Source organism: Piliocolobus tephrosceles, chromosome 17 (assembly GCF_002776525.5).
Source record: "Piliocolobus tephrosceles isolate RC106 chromosome 17, ASM277652v3, whole genome shotgun sequence".
In the NCBI taxonomy this organism is placed as follows: Eukaryota; Metazoa; Chordata; class Mammalia; order Primates; family Cercopithecidae; genus Piliocolobus; species Piliocolobus tephrosceles.
In genome coordinates, this window is record NC_045450.1 from 74475070 (window position 1) to 74502893 (window position 27824).

The 27824-nt window shown below is 50.8% G+C and overlaps 1 protein-coding gene across 1 annotated transcript in view; it reads right to left on the bottom strand.

Annotated features, from left to right (window-relative positions):
* Positions 1-27824, bottom strand: part of LOC111553803 (FA complementation group A) — a 60660-nt gene that overhangs the window by 27071 nt on the left and 5765 nt on the right. Inside the window, exons 4-20 of the mRNA XM_026447390.2 lie at positions 27201-27477; positions 24647-24759; positions 21898-21974; positions 21337-21478; positions 20804-20937; positions 15735-15845; positions 13924-14019; positions 13775-13834; positions 12739-12827; positions 11898-11958; positions 11756-11805; positions 7644-7717; positions 4527-4640; positions 2265-2401; positions 1197-1267; positions 800-893; positions 472-659 (exon numbers count right to left, since the gene is read on the bottom strand). Of these exons, the coding sequence (XP_026303175.1) occupies positions 472-659; positions 800-893; positions 1197-1267; positions 2265-2401; positions 4527-4640; positions 7644-7717; positions 11756-11805; positions 11898-11958; positions 12739-12827; positions 13775-13834; positions 13924-14019; positions 15735-15845; positions 20804-20937; positions 21337-21478; positions 21898-21974; positions 24647-24759; positions 27201-27477 (1888 nt within the window). The remainder of the gene's footprint in view (positions 1-471; positions 660-799; positions 894-1196; positions 1268-2264; positions 2402-4526; positions 4641-7643; positions 7718-11755; positions 11806-11897; positions 11959-12738; positions 12828-13774; positions 13835-13923; positions 14020-15734; positions 15846-20803; positions 20938-21336; positions 21479-21897; positions 21975-24646; positions 24760-27200; positions 27478-27824) is intronic.

A 27824-nucleotide genomic window follows, 5' to 3' on the forward strand; every position in this document is an offset into this window, starting at 1 on the left:
GTCCTGGCCTCTGCCTCTGCGTGGCAGCTGCAGGGAGCCCTTGAGGCCCTGAGCAGACCATTCTTGAGCCTGAAGTGTACATGTACACACTGGGAAGCTGCTCACCACGGGGTGCCGAAGAACCTGACCAGAGGAAGCTGGTCCAACCAAGGGCCAGACAACCCCAAGACAAAACAAAGCAGCTCTCACCAGGACAACAAAGAATGCTTAACAATGTAGACAGTTACTATCTATTATTAATTTCAGCAGTTTAGTATAGTATGATCTCATTTTTATGAACAAAGAAACAAATGCATACATATTATAAACATATGACAGATAAAATTCTGGAAGGATATATACCAAAATGCTAAAAAGTGGTTATCTTTGGGTAGTATGTCTGCATGTCTGTCTCTTCTAATTTTATCAAACGAGCATGCACCACTTTTCTAGAGAGAGGAGAGAAGACACAACTGTGGAAGAACAGCTCACTTCAGGCAGAAGAGCAAGGAATCCCTCGTCCTACAGGTCAGGAGGCTGTCAAAGAGGGCAGGGACAGGAAGGCCAGCATCAGGGGCAGGAGGACCCACATCCACCTCCGGGAGCGCAGACCTGGACTCACCCAGGTGCACGGCCAGGGCAGCCAATCCCAACACATGTGGGGCACTCAGGCTTGGGCCCTGCAACGAGAACGAGGGTGGCAGAGCAGACCGCCCTCTTCCCAGCTGGAATTTTCCAAGGTACCGAAGACAAGCCGGGAAGCAGCAGCCTGGCCCTCAGAGTGGGCCCCCAAAGGTAGCCCCATGAAGCAGAGCCTCACCTGGTGATGGAGCAGCTGGCAGAGCCGGGTGAGCACTGCAGGGAGCGCGCGTCCACACATGGTCCTCATGAAGAGGGTAGCCCAGGGGCCCTGCCTGCAGGGACAGCCGCAAAACCATCAGTACTGGCCATTCAATCCTGCACATACCTACAACAGCTAACCCAGGCACCAGCGGCCCAAGAAACAGCCAAGTTGTTCCCCAAAATAACGGTCTTTCTGGAAGACAACCCATCTTCTGCAGTGCTTCCCGACTTCTGCTGCGACCTATTTGATGAAACTCAGCCTCGCTGCATGCTCCCGCGGAGACAAGCTCATGCGTCCCTGGCCTGCAGCCTTGGCCAGCAGGAGGCGGCACCCAGAGGAGCCCCACCACCCAGGAAGCCGCCTGTGCCTTCACCTCTCCGGGGGAGCGACACTGGAGGCTGCCATCAGGTTCTGACAGAAAGACGTCAGCAGGAGGTCCACAGCCTGTGGAGACACGGTTCTTGTGAGCACAGCGTCCCGGGGACGGGAGCAGCAGGAAGGAAGCTGGCCACTTCTCCCGCCACAGACATCGCAATTCCGCTTTGCAAACAGAACTCCAAAACAGGCTTATGCTTGGAGGGCACATGACGATGCAAACTGGTATCCAGGCCCCCATTCCCCAATCCTGGGAACAACAGCCCTCATGTAATTGCCAGTCACAAAATTCTATAGCAGTGGGCGGGATTGGCAAACCTTGTGTGTAAGGCACCAGAAAAATATTTTAGGTTTTGGGGCCACAAACAGCCTCTGTTGCATGTTCTAAAGAGGCAGTCGAGCCCAAGCTGGTTAACAGGATGAAATCCAGTCTTTACTAAAAATACAAAAATCAGCTGGGCGTAGTGGTGTGCACCTGTAATCCCAGCTACCCAGGAAGCTGAGGCAGGAGAACTGCTTGAGCCCAGGAGGTGGAGGTTGCAGTGAGCCGAGATCACGCCACTGCACTCCAGCCTGGGCAACAGAGCAAGACTCAGTCTCAAAAAAAAAAAAAAAAAAGAGGCCAAGTGCAGTGGCTCACGCCTATAATCCCAACACTTTGAGAGGCCGAGGCAGACAGATCACTTGACCTTAGGACTTCTACACCAGTCAAGGCAACACAGAAAAACCCCATCTGTACAAAAAATGCAAAAATTAGCCAGGTGTGGTGATGCACGCCTGTAGTCCCAGCTAAGCCATGATTGTACCACTGCACTCCAGCCTGGGCAACAAAGCAAGACCCTGTCTCCAAAATTAAATAAATAAATAAAATGTAAAAGGAGCTCTTCATACACAAACAGACTAGGGTGGCTGACCCTGGTAGACTGCTGCCTGGCCCTGGAACACCTGATACCACACTAACTGAGCAAGTCGAACAGAAAATGAGAGAAGGCTCCTTGAGTCTAATGCTTCTACCTAATGGAAAATGGTGAAGACCCCCTGCTTTGTTCTGAGCCCCCACACCTACCATGTGTTCCCGTGGCTCCAGTCTCGGCGCATTGATGCTGAGCTGAATCTTTGATATCTCAGCGCTGCTGTCATCCTCATTGTGGCCCAGGGCGGCCCTCAGTCTTTCAGAAATCACTGCCACCTGTGCCGACAGAACTGCAAATGGAGAAACTAGTTAGGGATGATAGGAACCCTGAAAGAAGGGAGGCAGCTATGGCCTAGAGAGCTCCGCCTCCCACGGCCCAGAGAGCTCCACCTCCCATCAAGTGCTATTCCATGGATGCTGCTGGCTGCACACATCCCCCAGTCGCCCTGCAGGTGGCTTGCAGCCCTCGTGATGGAGCATGTGTCATGGCAAACGAGCGCAGAAGCCATCCACTACCTTTCTCTGATCAGCTGAGAGGGGGACATGTTCATTCACCAACATGAACCTCCCCATCTGAAATCCCATGCCAGCCCTCCAGACACCACATCTGTCTAAGCACGTGCCGGAGGCTCCATGTTGGCCCAGGGTAATGGGCCACACACAGCCCAACTCCATCATTTGAAGGTGAAAACCGCTTTGCTTTTAGAAACAGGACTCATCTGACATTTATCAACCTCTTGCTTAAGCCCTGGAACTTTTCCTCAATGTCCCCCACACTCTGCACAAGCACATCACTGAAAGGCTGCACTCAGGAGTTGGGGCACTTGGTCTGAGTAAAGACTATCGAGGCACTGCAGCCCCAGCCAGTGCTAACAGTTTTGTGAACATTGCCTCCACGCTGAGCTTGCAGTGAGCCGAGATCGTGCCACTGCACTCCAGCCTGGGCGACAGAGCGAGACTCCGTCTCAAAAAAAAAAAAAAAGCAATGCTGGGCGCAGTGGCTCACGCCTGTAATCCCAGCACTTCGGGAGGCCGAGATGGGCAGATCACGAGGTCAGGAGATCGAGACCATCTTGGCTAACACGGTGAAACCCCGTCTGTACTAAAAATATAAAAATTAGCCGGGTGCGGTGGCGGGCGCCTGTAGTCCCAGCTACACAGGAGGCTGAGGCAGGAGAATGGCATGAACCCGGGAGGTGGAGCTTGCAGTGAGTGGAGATTGCGCCACTGCACTCCAGCCTGGGCAACAACAGAGCGAGACTCCGTCTCAAGAAAAAAAAAAAAAAATATATATATATATATATATATATATGTATATATTGCCTCCATGTAGGCTGGGCACAGTGGCTCACACTGAAATCCCAGCACTTTGGAAGGCCAAGACGAGTGGATCACCTGAGGTCAGGAGTTTGAGACCAGCCTGGCCAACATAGTAAAACCTGTCTCTACTAAAAAATACAAAAAATTAGCCAGGCATGGGGGCAGGCGCCTATAATCCCAGCTACTTGGGAGGCTGAGGCAGGAGAATTGCTTGAACCCGGGAGGTGGAGGTTGCAGTGAGCCAAGATCACGCCATTGCACTCTAGCCTGGGCAACAAGCACGAGACTCTGTCTCAAAAAAAAAAAAAACTGCCTCCATGAGCCTCTCTCAGTTCAAATGAAATCAATTTATAATAAAAATCTATGCAAGTTACTCAATTAAAAATATGGTTTGCGGGCCGGGCGCAGTGGCTCATGCCTGTAATCCCAGCACTTTGGGAGGCTGAGGCGGGCGGATCACGAGGTCAGGAGATCGAGATCATCCTGGCTAACACGCTGAAACCCCATCTACTAAAAATACAAGAAAATTAGCCGGTCGTTGTGGCGGGTGCCTGTAGTCCCAGCTACTCGGGAGGCTGATGCAGGAGAATGGCAAGAACCAGGGAGGCAGAGTTTGCAGTGAGAGAGATGGCTCCACTGCACTCCGGCCTGGGCGACAGAGTGAGACTGTCTCAAAAAAAAAGAAAAAATAAACTGCATGTTCTCAATCCATGATGAACATTTCACAGAAAACTGTCACATGGAAGCAGGATCACAGGGCAGAGAGCTCGTGTGTCTATGTGACATCTACCCTGGCAGTAAGGATGAGGGAAAACACATACCCTAGTCACTGCAGTTTCTTCTCCATCATCATCCGTCCTACTCAGATGCAACTAGCAGAATGTTCATCTTCTGCCAAGGGTCTGTGACGGCCTGAGTAGGACTAGCCTTCCACCTTGTCACAAAAAAGGTTCCACACCCACCAGCCCCGGGGTCAGTCTTCACCAAATACTGGACTACTACCCTGACATCACTATGGGGAAAATGGCCCAGCCACAGAGCCCCAACCACAGGCTGTGCAAACGAGGCACAGCGTAAGCCCCTATCCATCCTCACCGTCATGCTGGCTGGGGTCTGTCATGGAGGCTCTTAGCTCTCCCAGTGCAGCTGTGAGCTGTTCCAGGGGCTCCTCAGCAGAGCTGGGTTCTGCCCTCACTCCCAGGGCTGCATCTGTGAGAAGGAGGAGACCAGATGTAAAGACACTCAACAGGACTCTTCACTGCAAAAACAGAAACTTCACACAGTCAAATACAGAGCTGTGCACTTCCAAGCTGCTGTGTGTGGCAGACAGAGTGACTGGGAGTCTCTGAGGAGGTAAATGCGGTGTTCTTCCTGATGCTGGATGCCACCATATCGGAAATTACATTTATAAACAAGTTTAATAAAAAATTACATTTATAAACAAGTTTAAGAAAAAAAGTGGTTCTGTGTGCACCATGAATACCACTCCAACACTGTGAGAAGCATACACATCGAGGAAAACAAGGAGGGTCGAGGTCTGGCGAGGGTGGGGACAGGATCACGGATAGGTGACCATTTAGTCCCCTGGTTCCTCAATCCCTTTTTTTTTTTGATAGACTCTTCCTCTGTCGCCAGGCTGGAGTGCAGTGCATGATCTCGGCTCACTGCAACCTCTGCCTCCCGGGTTCAAGCCATCCTCCTGCCTCAGCCTCCCAAGTAGCTGGGTAATATTACAGGCACGTGCCACCACGTCCAGCTAATTTTTTGGATTTTTAGTGGAGGCGGAATTTCACCATGTTGGCCAAGACGGTCTCCATCTCCTGACCTCATGATCTGCCTCAAAGTGCTGAGATTACGGGCATGAGCCACTGCGCCTGGCCACCACTTTCAATATAAAAAGGAAGATACGTGCAGCACACCAACATGGCACATATATACATATGTAACAAACCTGCACGTTATGCACATGTACCCTAGAACTTAAAGTATAATAAAAAAAAAAAAAAGATTTTAACCATTAAAAAAAAGAATAATACATAATAAAAACTGAAATAAAAAATTAAAAAAATATGGAGATGCTGCTAAGAGCAAAATACTATTTGAAACTATCAAATATTGCTCAAAAATCCTTTCATTCCTAAGCATCATATTACCTTAGTTATTTTAGACCACTATTTCTTACACTAGATTTCTCTGTAACCTTCATGACTATCTGAAATAATTTTAGTGTCCATGGATAATCCATATGTTTAATTGTATATTGTTACACTAAAATGGAATATTAATAAAAGCATAATGCAAAAAAAAAAAAAAAAAAAGGAAGATACACTGCATATGTTTTTAAAGTAAAGAACCTTCACATTCCGGGGTTGTTGGAGAAGACACAAGCGTGAAAATGCACTGCTATGCACAGTCACACCCAAAATGAAACCAGAAATCATAGGCTCTAGGAGTCTGTGCATAAGCCCTATCAGGCAAATGATTAGAAACCATTCTGGAAGCCACCAAAAGCTAAGAACAAGTGGACCCCAGGGGAAGGAGGACCCAGGGGGAAGGAGAACACTTCTCAAGAGAAGCGAACGCCTCACAGCGCAGGGCACACTGCCCTGCGGCCACTATAGCATCCCCCAGCACGACTGAGAGCTGTTTCAATGCTGGTAAAAACAAAAAACAGGGGTGGGTCGGACGGGCACAGTGGCTCATGCCTGTAATCCTAGCACTCTGGGAGGCCGAGACACGGGAACCACTAGGTCAGGAGATCGAGACCATCCTGGCTAACACGGTGAAACCCCGTCTCTACTAAAAATACAAAAAATTAGCTGGGCGTGGTGGCGGGCACCTGTAGTCCCAGCACTTTGGGAGGTCGAGGGGGGCAGATCACAAGGTCAGGAGATCCAGACCATCCTGGCTAACACGGTGAAACCCCATCTCTACTAAAAACACAAAAAACTAGCCAGGCGAGGTGGCGGGCGCCTGTAGTCCCAGCTACTCGGGAGGCTGAGGCAGGAGAACGGCGTGAACCCGGGAGGCGGAGCTTGCACTGAGCAGAGGTCGTGCCACTGCACTCCAGCCTGGGCGACTGAGCGAGACTCCGTCTGAAATAAACAACCAAAAAAAAAAAAAATGGGGGTGGGTCAGGGACCTTTGTGCTTTGCCCATTCAAGTTTCCTGGGTCTCTATGGCTGCTGGAAATTTTCTAAAGCTTATTGAAAAAAGGAGCTTTGGCAAACACAACTTAAAACAGGACTGTAGCTCATTAGAAGAGTTTCCTCCAGCCTCCCGGGCCCTGCAGGTGGAAGGGGAGCTAGAAGAACACACAGGGGCCGGGCACGGTGGCTCACGCCTGTAACCCCAGCACTTTGATAGGCTGAGGCAGGCGGATCACTTGAGGTCAGTTCGCGACCACCTTGTCCAACTTGGCGAAATCCCGCCTCTACTAACAAAAACTAGCCAGCGCAGTAGCGCGCGCCTATAATCCAGGAGAACTGCTTGAACCCAGGGGGCGGAGGTTTCAGTGAGCCGAGATTACTCCGCTGCAGTCCACAAGCCGCAGAGCGAGGCTCTGTCTCAAAAAAAAAAGCCCACACGGAAACAGCAGCCTCAGATCTACGCCTTCAGCTCCGAGCGGCTCCCACAGGGAGGTGCTGGCTTCTGCTGGAGACAAAGCCACCCTGCAAGAAAAACCAGCCTCATGAGGGCATCGCCCGCTGCTGCCCGTGCAGCCTTCACGGATTCTCAGTGAGGGCCTAGATCTGACCGACAGCGGCACCGCTGCTCCCCAGAGGCCAAGAGCCTGACTTCTACTCCTACCTAAACCGCGCAACAGAAAAGCGCTGCGGGACACTCCCTGCAACAGGCTGGAGCCAGCGCTGTGGCCCCAAGGCGGCCGCTGAGAGAGCACCCGAGTCTGAAGCCTGCACAAACACCTCAGCGCGGCCCACAGAAAGATGACGAGCGACCCAGTGGGGCTGCGCAGGACACACACGCCTTTCCAGAAGGTGCTAAGGGATTCTTCAGGACCCCCAGGTAAGAGCCTGTGCCACGGCTGGCCCTGGGCATCAGCATGGTGGGCGGACCCTGTACCCACAGCACCAGCCTGAGCCGGCACAGCCACCCCCCAGCTCACTCGGGCTTTGCTGCACGAGAGACGCTCAAGGTCAGGAACACGGAAGAGCACAAGTCCCAGCAGGGGCAAGCGGCCCAGGAACTTACCTTCCGGCTTCTCTTCAGCAGCGGAGCAGGCCTGGCAGTATCTGGAGTACAGAGATGGGGGGATTTTATCTGCTCTGGATCACAGGAAAACAATAAAACCAAGTCAGCTATGGCTTAAACTATGATTACAATCCCCAAACCTATTATAAAATAAAAACATGTTAAATTTAAATAAATTATAAATACTGTGTACATTATGAGCCTGTTTTTAGAAAAGATTAAAAAATATATAGATTTAAATAGCACTGTTTCAAAATATGTCATATTAATCACATATTCATATCTAAAGAGCTAGACCACAAAATACCACCGGTCATTATCCCTGCCAGTGAAATAAATTATTTCTGTTTCTCCCATTCAATTTTTGGTAATTTCCAAATTTGAAACATGAATCTTTGTTAATTTTAATGAATAATACTAAGAAAAATGTTTAGTTCATGTCATTAAAAATAGGCAAAATTGGGCCAGGTGTGGTGGCTCCCGCCTGTAATCCTGGCACTTTGGGAGGCTGAGGCAGGCAGATCACCTGAGGTTGGGAGTTTGAGACCATTCTGGCCAGCACGGCGAAACCCCATCTCAACTAAAAATACGAAAATTAGCTGGGCGTGGTAGTGCACGCCTGTAATCCCAGCCACTGGGGAGGCTGACGCAGGAGAATCGCTTGAACCCGGGAGGCAGAGGTTGTGGTGAGCCAAGGTAACACCAATGCACTCCAGCTTGGGCAACAAGAGCAAAACTCCGTCTCAAATAAATATATATATATAAATTGGCCAGGCGTGGCTGCTCACACCTGTAATCCCAGCACTTTGGGAGGCTGAGGCAGGTGGATCACAAAGTCAGGAGATCGAGACCATCCTGGCCAACATGCCGAAACCCCATCTCTACTAAAAATACAAAAATTAGCTGAGTGTGGTGGCGTGCGCCTGTGATCCCAGCTACTCCAGAGGCTGAGACAGGACAATCACCTGAAACCAGGAGGTGGAGGCTGCAGTGAGCCAAAATTGTGCCACTGCACTCCAGCCTGGGCAACAAAGAGACTGTCTTAAAAAAAAAAAAAAAAAAAAAAAAGACACAGCACCAGACTGCTTTGCACCCAAGATTTATCAAACCTTAAAACACAAAATTCCTCTACCAAACAAAATGTTTCAGAGATCACAAAAAGGAAAGCTGCTTGATTCACTGTATGAGGCAATAAGACCCTGATGCTGAAGCAGCCAAAATGCTACAGGGGAATCACAGACATTGAGGCAAAAACACATAAAATATCAAAGCCAGTAGTTTATTTATTTATTGTTATTTATTTATTTTTTTGAGACGGAGTCTCGCTCTGTTGCCCAGCCTATAGTGCAGTGGTGTGATCTCAGCTCACTGCAAGCTCCGCCTCCTGAGCCCAGGTTCACGCCATTCTCCTGCCTCGGCCTCCCAAGTAGCTGGGACTCCACAGGAGGCCACCACCACGCCCGGCTAATTTTTTTATTTTTAGTAGAGACGGGGTTTCACCGTGTTAGCCAGACTGGTCTTGAACTCCTGACCTCAGGTGATCAGCCTGCCTCAGCCTCTCAAAGTGTTGGGATTTACAGGCGTGAGTCACCGTGCCCAGCCAGTCAGTAGTTTGTAAAACAAAAAATTATTACCAAGCAGGAGATATTTCAGGAATACAAGGATATTCCAACAGTAGGAACAAATGAATATAATCAGTCACATTCACAGATTAAAGGAGAAAAGCATGATCATCTTAAAAGAGGGAGAAAGCATTAATTCATCCCTGCATGTTGGCTCACTCCTGTAATCCCAGCACTTTGAGAGGCCAAGGCGGGCAGACCACTTGAGGTCAGGAGTTAAAGACCAGCCTGGCCAATACAGCGGAACTCCACTAAAACACAAGAACTGGCCAAGTGTGTTGACGGGGGCCCCTGTAATCCCAGCTACTCAGGAGGCTGAAGCACAAGAATCGTTTGAACTTGGGACGCAGAGGTTTCAATGAGCCAAGATGGTGCTGGTATGACTGCACTCCAGCCTGGGCAACAGAGTGAGACTGTCTCAAAAAAAAAACAAAAAACAAAAAAAGGTCAGGCACGGTGGCTCACGCCTGTAATCCCAGCACTTTGGGAGGCTGAGGCAGACGGATCATGAGGTCAGGAGATTGAGACCATCCTGGTTAGCACAGTGAAACCCCGTGTCTACTAAAAATACAAAAACAAAATTAGCTGGGTGTGGTGGCGGGTGCCTGTAGTCCCAGCTACTGGGGAGGCTGAGGTGGGAGAAAGTCGTGAACCCGGGAAGTGGAGCTTGCAGTGAGCCAAGATTGCGCCACTGCAGTCCAGCCTGGGTGACAGAGCGAGACTCTGACTCACAACAACAACGACAACGACAACAGGCATGAGGTCATGGTAAAAATCCGCAGCAAATTAAGAGGGAACCTTCTTAAACAGATAAAGGGTAAGCCAGGTACAGCGGCTCCTATTTGTAATCCCAGCACTTTGGGAGGTTGAAGCAGGAGGATTATTTGAGGCTAAGAGATAGAGATAAGCCTGGGCAACGCAGCAAAAATCCATGTCCTCAAAACATTTAAAAAATGGCTGGGCGTGGTGGAGCACGCCTCCAGACCCAGCTACTGGGAAGGCAGAGCGGAAGGACTGTTGAAGCCCAGGAGGTCAAGGCTGTAGTGAGCCATGACTGTACCGCTGTGTTCCAGCCTGGGTAACAGAGTGGGACCCTGTCTCAAAACAATTCAAAGAAATGATCCCAGAGAATAAATTTAAGATTAAAAACATGATTTTTGCAGAGCATGGTGGCTCACACTTGTAATCCCAGCACTTTGGGAGGCCGAGGTGGGTAGATCACAAGGTCGGGAGTTTGAGACCAGTCTGGCTGACATAGTGAAACCCCATCTCTACTAAAAATACAAAAATACAAAAAAGAAAAAGAAAAAAAGGCTCTTTCTCTTTTTGATCTTCTTACAGGTCCCAGAACTTTACAAATTTTGCTGGAATATAGGACTTATACTTTCCTATATCTTCCAAGAAATAAGAAGATACTTTTGTGATACCAACCAACTTTCTAGCTAGCAGCCTGTAATGTAAGTGATCCAGGGATACCTTATAATTCTAAACAAGAACTTCCAGCTCTACCCTAAGGTTTTGCAGCATGCGGCTTTCCCAGAGCTCTCTTTGATTTTCCTTCAGTTCTCCTCTTTGCACAATCATTATGTACTGAAACATTTTCTTTCACTGAAGAATGATACAGCCGGGCGCGGTGGCTCATGACTGTAATCCCAACACTTTGGGAGGCAGAGGCGGGCAGATCGCTTGAGCCCAGGAGTTCAAGACCAGCCCGACCAACATGGTGAAACCTGTCTCTACTAAAAATACAAAAATTAGCTGGACGTGGTGGTGCACGCCCGTAATCCCAGCTACCGAGGAGGCTGAGGCAGGAGAATTGCTTCAACCCAGGACGTGGAGGTTGCAGTGAGCTGAGATCGCACCACTGCAATCCAGCCTAGGCAACAGAGACTCTGTCAAAAAAGAAAAAAAAAGGCCTGGAGCGGTGGCTCACACCTATAATCCCAGCACTCTGGGAGGCCGAGGTGGGTGGATCATCTTCTGAGGTCAGGAGTTCAAGACCAGCCTGGCCAACATGGCAAAACCCCGTCTCTACTAAAAATACAAAGATTACCAGGGCGTGGTAGTGCACACCTGTAATCCCAGCTACTCAGGAGGCTGAGGCAGGAGAATTGCTCCAACCCAGGAGGCAGAGCTTGCAGTGAGCCAAGATCGTGCAATTGCACTCCAGCCTGGGCTACAGAGCGAGACTCCATCTAAAAACAAACAAAAAAAATCAGCCAGGCACAGGCTTGTAATCCCAGCTACTCAGGAGGCTGAGGCAGGAGAATCGCTTGAACCTAAGAGGTGGAGGTTGCAGTGAGCCGAGATCTCGCCTCTGTCCTCCAAGCCTGGGTGACAGAGCGAGTTTCCGTCTTAAAAAAAATAGTAACCAACTAATTTTGGAGCCAATATTTTATATCAAATTTCTCTACAGAAGAGCCACACATCTTCGCATTGTCAGAAGAAACCTGGAAGCACAGCTGTCCCCTTCCAGCCGTGGCTGCATACCTCTTCAGAGACTCTATAAACGCCACACGAGAGTCAGGGACTTTGGGGAGCTGTGGGAAGAGAAGAGCCCTGTGAGAGGCTGACAAGCAAAGTCCTTGCTTTCTACATAACTGGTCATGAACTCATGGAGACGCATACTGACCACTCGAGGTGTGAGCAGGGCAGGAAGGAAGTGGGACACGTAGTAAGGCCTCCTGAATATGCTGCAACACAGAGAGCAGACAGTGCGTAGGTGAGTGCAGCAAAAAGGCAATTCCCACAGACAGTGACTGGTGTTTCAGAGAGTGGACCGCAAGGGCTTATTCCAAAGCCACGATGCATTACGAAGTCTTCTTGCACACAGTTCTGGGACAAGGCGTGTAGGGCAGCACCACAGTCTGCCTGCTCCCCGGGCATGAACGTGGAGCCTGGATCAATCTGAGGCCATGAGGACCATGTAAGGTCCATTTGGGGCAACTTCCTTGGAGCTAATTTCAAAACCCTGGGAGCTGCAATCAGCTCATCCACACGGGTAACCACTGGAATTCAAGATGTTTTGGGATCACACCAAATTGAATAACGCTGTGCTATTCAGCACTGTTACTGACTCCATATTGGTCACGAAGAAGGCATTGATAAAAAAAAAACCATCAGGGCCCCACTGTCTTCCCTCCCAGTGCAAGCTCCCCAGTCAGCACTTCCTGCCCCAGTCAGCACTTCCTGTCAGCAATGGGGGGCATCACCTGCTTTGACAGAGGAAAACATGTTTCATGGCAAATGCATAGCTCTTGACCTCAACCCATATCCCCTCACGGCAGGATCCTCGATGTGACATTTACAGCCCTGACTCCTGTCTCTCCATGAATAGACAGTGGCCAGCCTGCCCCATGTGGCTCTGAGCAGACCTGGGACACACTCAGAGGAACCCCAAGAGACTGACAGGCGTCAGAGCGGAGTCTGCACACACTGCAGCCACCAGCGGCCCTTTGGGCAGCCCAGCCTACCTGGCCTCCATGACGGTGACTGGGATTTTCCCCGTATGCTCAAACACCATGACGGCCTTTTCAACATCCTGAAGAGCTTGGCTGTGGGGCTGGTTCCCATACAGGGAGGAAGGGAAAAAGAACAGAGGACTTTAAAGAAAAAAAAAAGTGAGCAGTGAAGGCCACACTCAACCTGTGCTTCCTTGATGCAAAGACTCTGTACAAATTAAAGGTAAAGGCCCACACGGTGTGTCCACAGCAGGGGCCCTGGAGCACTCCACAATGTCCCAAAATACCAGCAAGACAGGGGAAGGGACAACACTGCCGCTTCCACACGCACAAGGCTCAGACCTGGCGATGTGCAGCGCTCATCGAGACAGCTCAGCTCTGCTGAGAGCCTGCTGTGAGCCTCTTTCACGCCTCTAGGAGACTAAAAAGTTGAAAGTAAAGATTTCAGCTGGGTGCGGTGGCTCATGCCTGTAATCCCAGCACTTGGGGAGGCTGAGGCGGGCGGATCATGAGGTCAGGAGATCGAGACCATCCTGGCTAACACAGTGAAACCCCATCTCCACTAAAAATACAAAAAATTAGCCGGGCGTGGTGGTGGACACCTGTAGTCCCAGCTACTTGGGGGGCTGAGACAGGAGAATGGCGTGCACCTGGAAGGCGGAGCTTACAGTGAGCCGAGATTGGGCCACTGCACTCCAGCCTGGGTGACAGAGCAAGACTCCGACTCCAAAAAAAAAAAGTTCACACTTTTCTGTGATTCAGAGAAAAACATGAGCAACCACCTCTCCATTCAACCCCACATGAACCAAAGTCTCCTGAAAGGACAAATTTACTGCAGTGTGAGGTGCTTCGTTCCCACACACAGTAACTCTTTCCACACACACAAGGTGGGACAAGGCAAAACAAAGGCCCCCAGAGCCTAGTCCCCAGCTGCGCCCAAGGAAAGACCAGACGTAAAAGCTCAAGCTCAACTCAAGAGTCAAAGGAAACTGGACTTTGCATGGTGGGCGTGACTGGCTGAGACCCTGCAGGGCTCAAGCAATGTTACCTCAGTAACGTCCCCAGCTGATGACAAATCCTCATAGAGTCCCATGCTTTCTATAGAAACCTTCAGAGAAGAGACAGAATGAGAACAAGAAAACAAAGCAGTTTCTGCTGGGACAGGTGTGAGGAGTTGGGCACGGAGGGGCAGCTTGCCTTGAGGTCAGCCAGCCGTGTCTTGGCCAATGAGATGTAGTCTGTGAGGAGGGAGCGGTACTTGCTGGGAACGAGGGGAGGGTGGAGAATGTGCACCTGAGGATAGATGGCAGAGTGCAGCACCATTAGTCTGGGAACTGCCTGGGACTCCAGGGAGGCCACAATTCACTTCCAACATCCACAGTGCTGAGTAGAGAAATATGGCCCTTTACAGACTTACGAGTATGCAAAGCAAACCATTAGTAAAATTAAAACACAAGCCGGGCGCAGTGGCTCATTCCTGTAATCCCAGCACTTTGGGATGCCAAGGTGGGCGGATCACCAGGTCAGGAGATCGAGACCATCCTGGCTAACATGGTGAAACCCCATCTCTACTAAAAATACAAAAAATTAGCCGGGCGTGGTGGCAGGTGCCTGTAGTCCCAGCTACTCAGGAGGCTGAGGCAGGAGAAAGGCATGAACCTCGGAGGTGGAGCTTGCAGTGAGCCGAGACCGTGCCACTGCACTCCAGCCTGGGCGACAGAGTGAGACTCCGTATGCTTCCCCAGGTGAAAAACGAAGGAATTCTAATGTAGTTGGTCCTCCAAGTCCCGGGTGGCTCACTGGGGGAACCAGGGATGTACAATCCTAGCAGCAGCAGGAACTGGCTGGCCCATCTGCAGCTCCACGCCTTTGGCTTCCTGGTCAAAGGGGACAGAGGAGACACTGCATTTTTTTTTTTTTTTGAGAGGGAGTTTTGCTGTTGTTGCCCAGGCTGGAGTGCAGTGGCGCGGTCTCGGCTGCAACCTCTACCTCCCTAGTTCAAGCGATTCTCCTGCCTCAGCCTCCTAAGTAGGTGGGATTACAGGCATGTGCCACCACCAGGCTAATTTTGTATTTTTAGTAGAGATGGGGTTTCTCCATGTTGGTCAGGCTGGTGTCAAACTCCTGACCTCAAGTGATCTGCCCTCCTCAGCCTCCAAAAGTGCTGGGATTACAGATGTGAGCCACCACGCCTGGCCAATTTTCTTAAAAGATGAGGGTCAGGCTGGGCATGGTGGCTCATGCCTGTAATCCCAGCACTTTGGGAGGCCAAGGCAGAAGGATCACTTGAGCTCAGTTCAAGACCAGCCTAGGCAACATAGCAAGTACACCATTTGTACTAAAAAAAAGAAAAAAAAACAGCCAGGTTTCCTGGTGTGCGCCTAGAGTCCCAACTACTCAGAAGGCTGAGGTGGGAGAATTGCTTGACCTGGGAGGTGTAGGCTACAGTGAGTTATGATGGCAACACTGCACTCCAGCCTGGGCGACAGAGTGAGACTGTCTCCAAAAAAAAAAAAAAAAAAAAGCACATGTAATTAAAAAAAAAAAAGGCAAAATGAGTCCCTAACACCCTCACTGCAGTACAACTTCCTCTTCCTGCATAACTGGGTGCTGAGAATGTCTCTCCACATCATCACTCAGACCTGCTCACTGTTTTGAGGGAGGAAGGGAAAAAGAACAGAGGACTTTAAAGAAAAGAAAATGAGCAGTGAAGGCCACACTCAACCAGTGTTGAGCAGGTATATCTACCCACCTCCTCGGCCTAGAGGAGAAAAGAGTTTGAGAGTTTGCCATTACTGGCACACATGCCCTCACTTTGTGTCCACATGGACACCCCCAGCTGCAATGTTTGTGCTGTTTCACCATAAACTGCTTGGGGAAGGGGAGGGGCCTGGCTGAGAGGCTCAGAGCAGATCTGCAGGAGGCTCTTGGGGAGGCCAAGGCAGTCCTGAGATTGAGTAGGTGAGCAGAAGCACCAGAAATCATGGATATGGCAGCCAGCTTCTCACCTGCAGGTACCGGGGGGACTCAAAAGGCACGAGGTCTGATAAGAACGTAAACAGGAAGACCAGTGTCTTCTTGCTGCAGCCATGGTAGCCTCGTGTGCTCCCAAAGGAGGCCTGTGTGAAGAGAAGAGCATGAAGCCCAGGACAGCCAGGCACGGCTGCACCACCTAGGCAGTGTCTGGGCTGCTGCTCTAGTCTGTCTCCTAAACAGAAAGGAAAGAAGAGAAACAACCAAAAGTCATTGTGGTTCACACATTTACAGATGTCGTGGCTGTGCTTTGATTAAAGAGAAGATCTAAAAGTTATTCAAAGAAAAGAAGTTAAAAATAATTAGCTATAACAAACACTGATGGTATCCCTTTTGGGATCCTTGGGGTACAATTTGTTAAATGCCCTAAGAAGTGTTTATGCACAGCAAACAAACTGATTTTGTGGGATGAAGCCGCTTCGGAACACACTTTAACATCTAACCTCATCCATCAGTGGACAGATCACCGCAAGAGAGGTGCGCAAGGAAAACAGGCCAAGGAGGGCCACCCCTCAGACAGCGACACTGCAAGACCCCGGCAGAGCAAGCATGGAACGTGAGCAAACCCTTCCGGAATGAAGGGGGCTGCAGCCAGTCAGGGAAGGAAGGAGGATTTTCAATGGGCACGGCCCTGAATGCATCACAAGTGAACCTGCAGAGAATGTGTACCTCTGTGAAAACTGAGCCACTTACCTGCAAAACCAAAGGAGCTCCTGCTGCCCTGGCCCCGTGTGAGAGCACAGGAGATCCTGGTGAAAGCTCAGCGAGTTAATGTCCATCAGGAAACCTGAACTGCAACTTGAACTGAAGGCTCACCTTGGTCTTTCTGAAAGTGTGCAACATTGTGTACGATTTTTTTTTTTTTTTTTGGAGACAGAGTCTGGCTCTGTCGCTCAGGCTGGAGTGCAGTGGCGCAATCTTGACTCACTGCAACGTCTGCCCCCCCAGATTTGAGGGATTCTCCTGCCTCCCTAGTAGCTGAGATTACAGGCATTTGCCACCACTCCCAGCTTTTTTTTTTTTCTTTTTGAGAGAGAGTCTTACTCTGTTGCCCAGGCTGCAGTGCAGTGGCGCAGTCAGGGCTCACTGCAACCTGCACCTCCCGGGTTCAAGCGATTCTCCTGCCTCAGCCTCCCGAGTAGCTGGGATTATAGGCACCCTCCACCACACCCAGTTAAATTTTGTATTTTTGGTACAGATGGGGTTTTGCCATGTTGCTAAGCATGGTCTCGAACTACTGGGCTCAAGCGATCTGCCCGCCTCATCCTCCCACAGTGCTGGGATTTGCCCTCAAAAGTAAAAATTAAAACAGATGTTCAGGCCAAGTTCGGTGGCTCATGCCTGGGAGGCTAAGTGGAGTGGATCACGAAATCAAGAGATCAAGACCATCCTGGCCAACATGGTGAAACTCCATCTCTACTAAAATTACAAAAATTAGCCGGGTGTGGTGGCGTGCACCTGTAGTCCCAGCTGCTCGGGAGGTTGAGGCAGAAGAATCCAGGAGGCGAGAGTTGCAGTAAGCCGAGAACACGCCACTGTACTCCAGCCTGGTGACAGAGAGGGACTCCATCTCAAAAACAAAACAAAACAAAACAAAACAAAAACAAATGTTCAAACACTGAATATGCATATATACATTTATCAAAACTCATCTAACTGTCTGGACATGGTGGTTCACGCCTGTAATCCCAGTGCTTTAGGGGTTGAGGTGGGGGGATCGCTTGAGGCCAGGAATCCGAGACCAGCCTGGGCAACACAGCATGATGTATTTACAAAAAAAAATGTTTTTAATTTGCTGAGTGTGGCGGCACACACCTGTAGTCCCAGTTACTCTGGAAGCTGAGGCAGGAGGACTGCTTGACCCCAGGAGGTCAAGGCTGCAGTGAGCTACGATCATGCCATTGCACTCCAGCCTGGGCAACAGAGCAACACGCAGTCTCTTAAAACACAAAAAGAAACAAACAAAAAAACCTCATTTAATAGTACACTTAAATTGGATGCATTTTATTATTTCATTTCAACTATATTTTGATAAAGTTTTCTTTCTTTTTTTTTTTTTTGAGACGGAGTCTCACTTGGTTGCCCAGGGTGGAGTGCAGTGGCCAGATCTCAGCTCACTGCAAGCTCCGCCTCCCAGGTTTACGCCATTTCCTGCCTCAGCCTCCCGAGTAGCTGGGACTACAGGCACCCGCCACCTCGCCCGCTAGTTTTTTGTATTTTTTAGTAGAGACGGGGTTTCACCGTGTTAGCCAGGATGGTCTCGATCTCCTGACCTCATGATCCGCCCGTCTCGGCCTCCCAAAGTGCTGGGACTACAGGCTTGAGCCACCGCGCCCGGCCATATTTTGATAAAGTTGATTTGAAAAGGTAAAAGAAAAAGCAAACAAAACCAAAACAACACCATCAACACAGCACTCCAGAGTATTCCTCTCCCAACTGTCGCCGAGGAAAGAGAGGGAACCGAGGAAGGAGAGACCCTGGGAGACCCATGAACTCATGACCTGAGCACCAGGTGGACTCTGGCACCAATCTCTCAGCACCTCACTAAGGACAGAGCAAATGCCTCTCCTCTTAGTTTAGTGGAAGCCCCAGGCCAACTCCGCAGAGCTGGGGAGAGCCTGAGGGCAGGTGAGAAGGAACTTTAAGGAATAAAAGTGAGTTGACGCCGCACCAATCCCCACCTTCTCCCAACACGAACAGATGCGGCTCAGCCTGCTGTGTAGCCTCACCTCCTCAGAAGGCCCCAGGGACGAGCAGGCACTAGCAGTCATGATGGCTATGCAGGCACGTGGCCCTTTAAAATTTCAGGGAGCTGAGACTCCTACAAAGAGGCAACTACTTCACCAAGGTGGCGATGCCAGGCAAACCTAATCCTTCTTTTTGTTTTTGAGACAGAGTGTTGCTCTGTCTCCCAGGCTGGAGTGTAGTAATGCAATCCCAGCTCATTGCAGCCTCAACCACCCGGCCTCAAGCAATCATCCTGCCTCAGCCTGGAAGCAGCTGGGACCACAGGTGCTTCCCATCACACCCAGCTAACTGTTACATTCTGTAGAGACAGGGGTCTTACTGTGCTGCCCAGGCTGATCTTGAACTCCTGGGCTCAAGCAATCCTCCTGCCTAGGCCTCCCAAAGTGCTGAGATTACAGGCATGAGCCACTGTACCTGGTCCGAACCCAAAACTTCTACAAAAAATTAACCCTTCAAATGGAAACTTTACTTACAAGCATTAAAAGAGTAACCATGAGTGCCCTTCACAGTTGATGTCTCAAAGACACCCAACTCCCGACATGAACTGGGGGTTTGCACAGGGGTTGCCCAGGGGTCCCTGAGGTCTCAGCTCAGACTCAGTAGTCTGAAATGGGCCCCGGGATCTGTAGTTACAAAGCCCCCTCCAGGTGAGTCTAATGCCCACTCAGGTTTGGGAACAGCTGCATAAACTTCTGTCAGAGAGAACACTGTGTGTGTTCCAAAGAAAAAGGCAGAGGCCAGGCACGGTGGCTCACATCTATAATCCCAGCACTTTGGGAGGCCAAGGCGGGTAGATCACGAGGTCAGAAGATCGAGACCATCCTGGCTAACATGGTGAAACTCCATCTCTACTAAAAATACAAAAAATTAGCCAGGCTTGGTGGCGGGCGCCTGTAGTCCCAGCTACACGGGAGGCTGAGGCAGGAGAATGGCGTGAACCCGGGAGGCAGAGCTCGCAGTGAGCTGAGATAGCACCACTGCACTTTAGCCTGGGCGATAGAGTGAGACTCTGTCTCAAAAAAAAAAAAAAAGAAAAAGGAAGAATATGTGATACCGCTGAAGAAGGGAAGTACTTGTTTCAGGACTTACATGAAAATTAGAGACGTAAACCTGGGCGCGGTGGCTCCCACCTGTAATCCCAGCACTTTTGGAGGCTGAGGCAGGCGGTTCACTTGAGGTCAGGAGTTTGAGACCAGCCTGGCCAACATGATGAAACCCCATCTCTACTAAAAATTAGCCAGGTGTGGTGGCGAACACCTGTAACCCCAGCTACTCTGGGGGCTGAGGCGGGAGAATTGCCTGAACCCAGGAGGCGGAGGTTGCAGTGAGCCGAGATGGCACTACTGTACTCCAGCATGAGTGACAGAATGAGACTCCGTCTCAAAAAAAAGAAGAGGAGGAAAGGCCGGGTGCGGTGGCTCATGCCTGTCATCTCAGCACTTTGGGAGGACAAGGCGGGTGGATCACGAGGTCAGGAGTTAGAGACCAACCTGACCAACATGGTGAAACCCTGTCTCTACTAAAAATACAAATATGAGCCGGGCGTGGTAGCGCACGCCTGTAATCCCAGCTACTCAGGACTTTAAGGCAGGAGAATCTCTTCAAACTGGGGGGTGGAGGTTGCAGTGAGCCGGGAGCGTGAGCTTTCTGCACCACTGCACTCCAGCCTGGGTGACACAGGAAGGCTCCGTGTCAAAAACAACAAAACAACAACAAAAAAGGGAAAATAAGAGACACCGTATAATGTGCAAAAAGCAACAGCCACGTCTGTGTCCCCCTTTCCTGATTTCACTAATTTTCTTCTTTTTCTTTTTGGGATGGAGTCTCCTTCTGTCACCCAGGCTGGAGTACAGTGGTGCAATTACAGCTCACTGCAGTCTTGATCTCCCAGGCTCAAGTAATCCTCACATCTCAGCCTCCTGAGGAACTAGGACCACAGGTGTCTGCCACCACACCTGCATAGTTTTTTTTGTTTTTTTGTGTGTTTTTGGTGTGTTTTGGTGGAGATGAGGTCTCCCCATGGTGTCCAGGCTTGACTTCACTAATTTTCTTATAAAAGACAGTAGGAGGCTCCATCAAGTAAGTGAGACAGAAACCAGGGGAAGGGGCCAAGGCCTCGACAGGAAGAATCCAGGCCCCTCAGCACACAGAGGAAGATCTGCTGAGGCCACCTGGCAAAGTTGACAGCAAGATTGTTCACTCTCACGACAGAGTGTCAGGTAGGGCCAGCACGGTCTCCACTCCCAGGCCTTCTGGGAAGATCAGGTATTAGGTAGCCGAGTGGCAGGTCACTTACCTTGAACCAGTCTGCATATGACTGGAACGCAGAGGGGCCCTCCAGTGCTGCCTGGCGCACAACTAGGAACGCAGTGACCATGCTGTCCAGCTGGCAGCTCTCGAATGCCTGGGCCATCAAACGCGCCACCCAGTCTAGTTAAGAACCATGACATAGTCAAAGCAAGGCAAGGGCAGCCAGCAGAAAGACAATGTGAGTTGTGCTGGGTGATCAGGTATTCCAGTAGGAGAATGTGATACCCAAACAGCAAGTTTTAAAAGACCAGACAGCAATTACAGCATGTCAAGCACAAACCACTAGAGACCTGAATGAAGCAGCCGTGCACACTCTGGCCTGTCAGAGCAGCAGTCAGTGCTTATGAGTGTCCAGTGAAGACCGTTCCACTGACATGAGGCACTTCGGGTTCCGGGCAGCTAGGGAAGGGCTTCACTGAGAGGCTCACCCACAGTCAGCTGGGACTCTGCTGACACCAGTGCTCACATCACACCCCCACACACTCTGACCGGCACCACCGGGCTCTCGTGAAAGCTCACCTTCAAGTAGCTGCTGCGCTTCTGGAAAGCAGACAACCAGTGCAGACACAAAGGAGAGCACTCGCTGCCAGTGAACCTCCTGCGTTTCCAGAACTTCTTGCAAATGGCCAACCAACTCCTCTGGACTCAGCATCACAAAGAGCTGAAATAAAAGTGTCCACTCCCTTCAATATCAAAGCAAACCAGTGTGGGACAGATGACCCCTCACCTCCCTCCCGGCAGGTAGCCACCGCAGCCCCCTCACTTCCCACTGCAAAGATAACAGTGGAGCTGTGTCGGCTCACACAGTGGCATCTCTCCCCTCACAGTGGCGTCTCTCCCCTCACCGTGCTCAGCACTGGTTGGAGAGAATCCTCCTTATCTCAAGGAGGAGGGGCTCAGCCCAACTGACAAGTTCAGTCTCCTGAACCGAGTGGTGGCCTCAATGAGGACAGCCATGTCTCACTAGACATCCCTGAACCTCCCGATGTGCCGTCCACGGCAGGCAGCATGACACGCACTCGGCAGATCTTAATCCCCCACCACGAGCTCGGCAGCAGGTCTCAGACCACCTCCACTCACCCTGCGGTACAGTGCGGTGAGCAGAGGGTGCGTCCGCGCAAAGCTCCACTCTCTCTGCATCTGAACAGCATCAGATGCTGCATGGGGAGAAAGAGACAAAAACTTCAAATCAGAGATCAAAAAGTTGTGGGTTTTGTTTTTGGACAGGGTCTCACTATCACCCAGGCTGGAGTGCAGTGCTCACCACAGCCTCAACCTCCCCGGCTCAAGCAATCCACCTGCCTCAGTCTCCCAAGTAGCTGCGACCACAGGCGTGTGCCACCATAACCCAGATACTTTTTGTATTTTTTAAAAATTTTTTTGGGATGGAGTCTCGCTGTGTCGCACAAGGTGGAGTGCAGTGTCACAATCTCCACTCACTGCAAGCTCCGCCTCCCGGGTCCAAGTGATTCTCCTGCCTCAGCCCCCCGAGTATCTGGGACTACAGGCGCCTGCCACCACACCCTGCTAATTTTTGTATTTTTAGTAGAGATGGGGATTCACTATGTTGGCCAGGCTGGTCTCGGACTCGTGACCTCGTGATCTGGCCGCCTCGGCCTCCCAGAGTGCTGGGATTACAGGCGTGAGCCACTGCTCCTGGTCAAAAAGTTGTGTTTCAAAGCTTCAGTGTGAAAACAGATCTTAATATGTACTTTTTCAATTATTAAAGTTCACCATCTCCCTGTTTGTTGCCTATTTGCTCTGTTATCAATTCTGTTTCTCAGGGCCAGTCAGTTACTTGTAATGCTCTGTCGTATTCACAATCAATATTTCCCAATGGACCAACTGCATTTCAACCTTCCTGCTTCTAAACTGTCAATAAGGCCGGGAGTGGCGGCTCACACCTGTAATCCCAGCACTTTGGGAGGCCAAGGTGGGTGGATCACGAGGCCTAGACCAGCCTGGCCAAGATGGTGAAACCCTTTCTCTACTCAAAACACAAAAAGAAGCCGGGCATGGTGGCAGGCACCTCTAATTCCAGCTACTCGAGAGGTTCGGGCAGGGAACTGCTTGAACCCGGGAGGCGGAGGTTGCAGTGAGCCAAGATCGTGCCACCATGCTCCAGCCTGGGTGACAGAGCAAGACTCTGTCTCAAAAGAAAAAAATGAATACATAAAATAAAATAAACTGTCAATAAACCAATCATGGTGGGGATAAAATAAACTGTTAATAACCCAATCATGGTGGGGATGCTGTTCAAAGGAAGCTCTGCTCGGCCAAGTGATGACAAACCCCCGAGCACCTCACAGCACCTGTAGGGAGCCGTCCATGCATCCCTCATCCCCAACCCGTTACCCGCTTCCTGCCTGAGCATCTACCCTGGGGATATGCCAGACACAGAGAAAGCTCAAAGTGTCCATCTTGGCCCCACTCGTAAGAGTGGAATCTCGGAAACAGTCTGTCATACATGGGTGACAGGACACCCACTGGGCAGACGATGCCCGGGCCATCAAACATGCCACCCAGTCTAGTTGAGAACCATCACACAGTCCCAGCAAGGCAAGGGCAGCCAGCAGAAAGATAATGTGAGTTGTGGTGGGTGATCAGGTATTCCAGCAGAAGGTGCATACCCAAACACCAAGTTTTTATTTTTTATTTTTTTTTTTGAGACGGAGTCTCGCTCTGTCGCCCAGGCTGGAGTGCAGTGGCCCGATCTCAGCTCACTACAAGCTCCGCCTCCCAGGTTCATGCCATTCTCCTGCCTCAGCCTCCCGAGTAGCTGGGACTACAGGCACCCGCCATCTCGCCCGGCTAGTTTTTTGTATTTTTAGTAGAGACGGGGTTTCACCGTGTAGACCAGGATGGTCTCGATCTCCTGACCTCGTGAGCCACCCGTCTCGGCCTCCCAAAGTGCTGGGATTACAGGCTTGAGCCACCGCGCCCGGCCAGACCAAGTTTTAAAAGACTAGACAGCAGCTGGGCACAGTGGCTCATGCCTGTAATCCCAGTACTTTGGGAGGCCGAGGCAGGTGGATTACCTGAGGTCAGGAGTTCAAGACCAGCCTGGCCAACATGGTCAAACCCCTCTCTACTAAAAATACAAAATTTAGCCAGGCATGGTGGCACACGCCTGTAATCCCAGCTACTTGGGAGGCTGAACCAGGAGAATGTTTGAACCCGGGAGGTGGAGGCTGCGGTGAGCCGAGATCACGCCACTGCACTCCAGCCTGGGCAACAGAGCAAAACTCCGTCTCCAATAAATAAATAAATAAAGATACTTCTATTTTAGCCTGGGTGCGGTGGCTCACGCCTGTAATGCCAACACCTCAACACTTTGGGAGGCCAAGGTAGGTGGAGTACCTGAGGTCAGGAGTTTGAGACCAGCCTGGCCAACATGGTGAAATGCCTCCTCTACTAAAAATACAAAAAATTAGTCGGGTGTGGTGGCTGGTGCCTGTAGTCCCAGCTACTTGGGAGGGTGAGATACTAGAATTGCTTAAACCTGGGAGGCGGAGATTGCAGTGAGCTGAGATTGTGTCACTGCACTCCAGCCTGGGCAAGTGAGTAAGACTCCGACTCAAAAAAAAAAAAAAAAAAGAGGTATTTCTATTTTTAGTGACAATTATTCTGTCCACTCATAATTCTGAATTTTAAGAATCTGTTCCTTTCAGATGAAGGGATATTCAGTAACAATCTCAGGCACCTCAGGACCCAATCTCTGCTTGAGGTCCTAGAGCTCCTAGCGTCTCCCATCAGCATTACCAAGGCAACAGCGCAACAGCAATCCCCAAACTGGGCAGCAATTGAGCAGCCTCCGCTCAGGGCCCACCTTTCAGCAGAGGGCTGTGAGTGAGTATCTGAGTCAGCGTGTGACTGAAGAACCTCTTCGGAGAATCTGTGGAGATGACACTGCCGAGCATATGTCCACTGTACACGCCGAACCTGCCAATGCAGCAGAAACAGGGTTCAGGAAAGGGCGGGTGCCCTGCGTGCCACTCATCGATCCCAGCACAAACCGTGGCTCAGGCTCGCCCCTTCTTTTTCTTTTTTTTCTTTAGACAGCGTTTCCCTCTGTCGGAGTTTCCCTCTGTCACCCAGGCTGGAGTGTAGTGGTGCTAGCTCGGCTCACTGCAAGCTCTGCCTCCAGGGTTCACACCATTCTCCTGTCTCAGTCTCCTGAGTAGCTGGGACTACAGGCTCCCGCCACCATTCCCAGCTAATTTTTTTTTTTTTGTATTTTCAGTAGAGACGGGGTTTCACGTGTTAGCCAGGATGGTCTTGATCTCCTGACCTCATGATCTGACCGCCTCGGCCTCCCAAAGTTCTGGGATTACACGCGTAAGCCACTGCGCCCGGCCCAGGCTTGCCCTTTCTTTAAGGAAGGAAGGGGCTTTCTTAGCCAGGCCACTATAACCATGGACATGAAACTGAATCCAAGGAGGTGGCAATTCAACGATAAAGGAGACAAGGCAATGGCGAAGCCCACGGAGCAGAGCAGCGGAGGCAAGCAGAAGGAAACAGGTTGGGAAGGGCAAGCTGCGCCACACCCAGGAGTGCAGCAGCAGGAGCCAACCCCACGGGGCCTCAGCGGCACTCTCTGCGAAACAGAACTCCCCCAGAGGGTCGTGCCAAGCCTGCGAGGAGAAGGGCCCAGCACACCAGGGCCTCAAACACTGCAGTCACAACAGGGGCTGAGGCCAGCTCTGTCCATGAAGATGAGGAAGGAATGGCAGGGACTACGGTTTCCTGGGCCATCTGTGTGAGAGAGCAGGATGTTCGAGGGGGGAATGGGGTCACAGAGCCAGGTGGCAAGACCACTTGAGGTCTACTAGCCTGCCATGTCCCAGTAGGCCCATACAGACCACCAAAGCCCAACCCAGACCCTCTCATGAGGCTTACAACCTGCAACCAGCAAGGGGTACTTTATGCCGATTCCCCAGGTAAGAAAATCAAGGGTCCAGCCGGGCGCGGTGGCTCACGCCTGTAATCCCAGCACTTTAGGAGGCCGAGGTGGGTGTATCACTTGAGGTCACAAGTTCGAGACCAGCCTGACCAATACAATGAAACCCCGTGTCTACTGAAAAATACAAAATACAAAATTACAGGCTCGTGCTAGGTATGGTGATGCACGCCTGTAATCCCAGCTACTCAGGAAGCTGAGGCAGGAGAATCAATTGAACCTGGGAGGCAGAAGTTGTGGTGAGCAGAGATCACACCATTGCATTCGAGCCTGGGTAACAAGAGCAAAACTCTGTCTCAAAAATAAATAAATAAACTATTGGCAACTAATCACAAAATTTATAAAGCAGGTCAGTGGTTGTTACCTGCCACTCAGGACGTCGGTGTGAGTCATCTTATCATGCAGATTATCTAAAAAGCCCTTGCCACAGACTACACTGTATCCCCACAAAGTCCCTCTGTTGAAGCCCAGCCTCTCCAGGTGGGGTGCTGGTAAGGCCTAGGTGATGATGAGGTAACTGCCCGGAGAAGACACCAGAGGGCTTGCTCCCCGCTCTCTACCTCATGAGGACACAGAAAAAGGAGGTCTCCTGCAAGCCAGGAAGAGGGTCCTCCCCAGAACCCAACCTTGGGGGCACCCTGACCTCCAGCTTCCAGCCTCCACCACTGTGAAACACATCTGCATCCACACTGCAGTCTCTGGCACTTTGTTACAGCAGCCTAAGCTAACTGATGCACACGCAAACATTCAGAAAATCACACAGTGCTTTATTCACTGTTTCACTAAAAGTACTGAATGGTACAACACTTTTAATTGAGCAGTTAAACAGTTACTTGTGAGGGATGCGAAATGAGGAGCAAATTAATCAAAGAATGAGAAGGTTGACAAGGCCTAGAAACGGTGGGGAATTCTACTGATTTTTCGCAAGGCCTGGAAACGGTGGGGAATTCTATGGGTTTCTCGAGACTTCACTTCAAGGTCCCCTGCCCACAACAGAGGGAAGCAAACCCCAGAGCCCCATTTCCACCAAACCCCGACGTCCACCTTCCACCCAGCCCCACTCCTCAGCTTCCGCCTCCCCACCTATAGGGGTCTCCGCACATCTCCACAGAGCCGTGGAGAGAAAAAGCAAATAGGCCCAAGCTTTGCCTACTGGTCAATCTGAGCAGGACCTGTGGAGGGCAGGCAGCGGGAGTCTGTAGAGGCACGGCTGCAGTGTGTTCCAGAAGTCTGTGGAGGCACAGCTGCAGCGCGTTCTAGAAATGTAGGGGGCCGAGAGGCAGGGCCAGCTCTAGAGCCTGGATCACACCCAGGGGAGGAGGAGCAAGGGGAGACTCCACAGAGGGGAGGAGGTCACAGTGTATGGGACAAAGCACTGGTACAGGACTTCCAGAGGTGGAACAGGATCCTGCAGTGGGTGCACCTTCCAACCTCATCCTCACGGGGAAAAGGCTGACCAGAGCATTCCCAGGGCTTTCCTATGGTCGCTTCCTCCTCACACACGTTATCATAACTGGCAGAGGAAGTGTGCTCATGAGTGCTGAAGCTCTGGAAGTGTTTAAAATATCTTGGCTCTTTAATTTGGCAGGAACCCCCTGCAGTACACTCAGGCAGGCCACCCTCAGGAACATACCAGCACCTCACGGTCTTGTGAGTGGAGGACTCCTCTTGTACTCCAGCAGCCAAAGTGTCAAGTGCAACTGATGACAGAGCCAGGAACAGAAAACAGATGTCAGCATACAGTGGCAGCCCACCAGAAACAATCCCCAAGTGCTTTCGGACATGGGATCCACTTCCAATCCCCCAGAGGGCCCACATCCATCAAGACTTCTACAATCTGGAAGCCATTAATCAAAACACAGACAATAGGCCGGGCGCGGTGGCTCAAGCCTGTAATCCCAGCACTTTGGGAGGCCGAGACGGGCGGATCACGAGGTCAGGAGATCGAGACCATCCTGGCTAACACGGTGAAACCCCGTCTCTACTAAAAAAAAACTACAAAAAACTAGCCGGGCGAGGTGGTGGGCGCCTGTAGTCCCAGCTACCC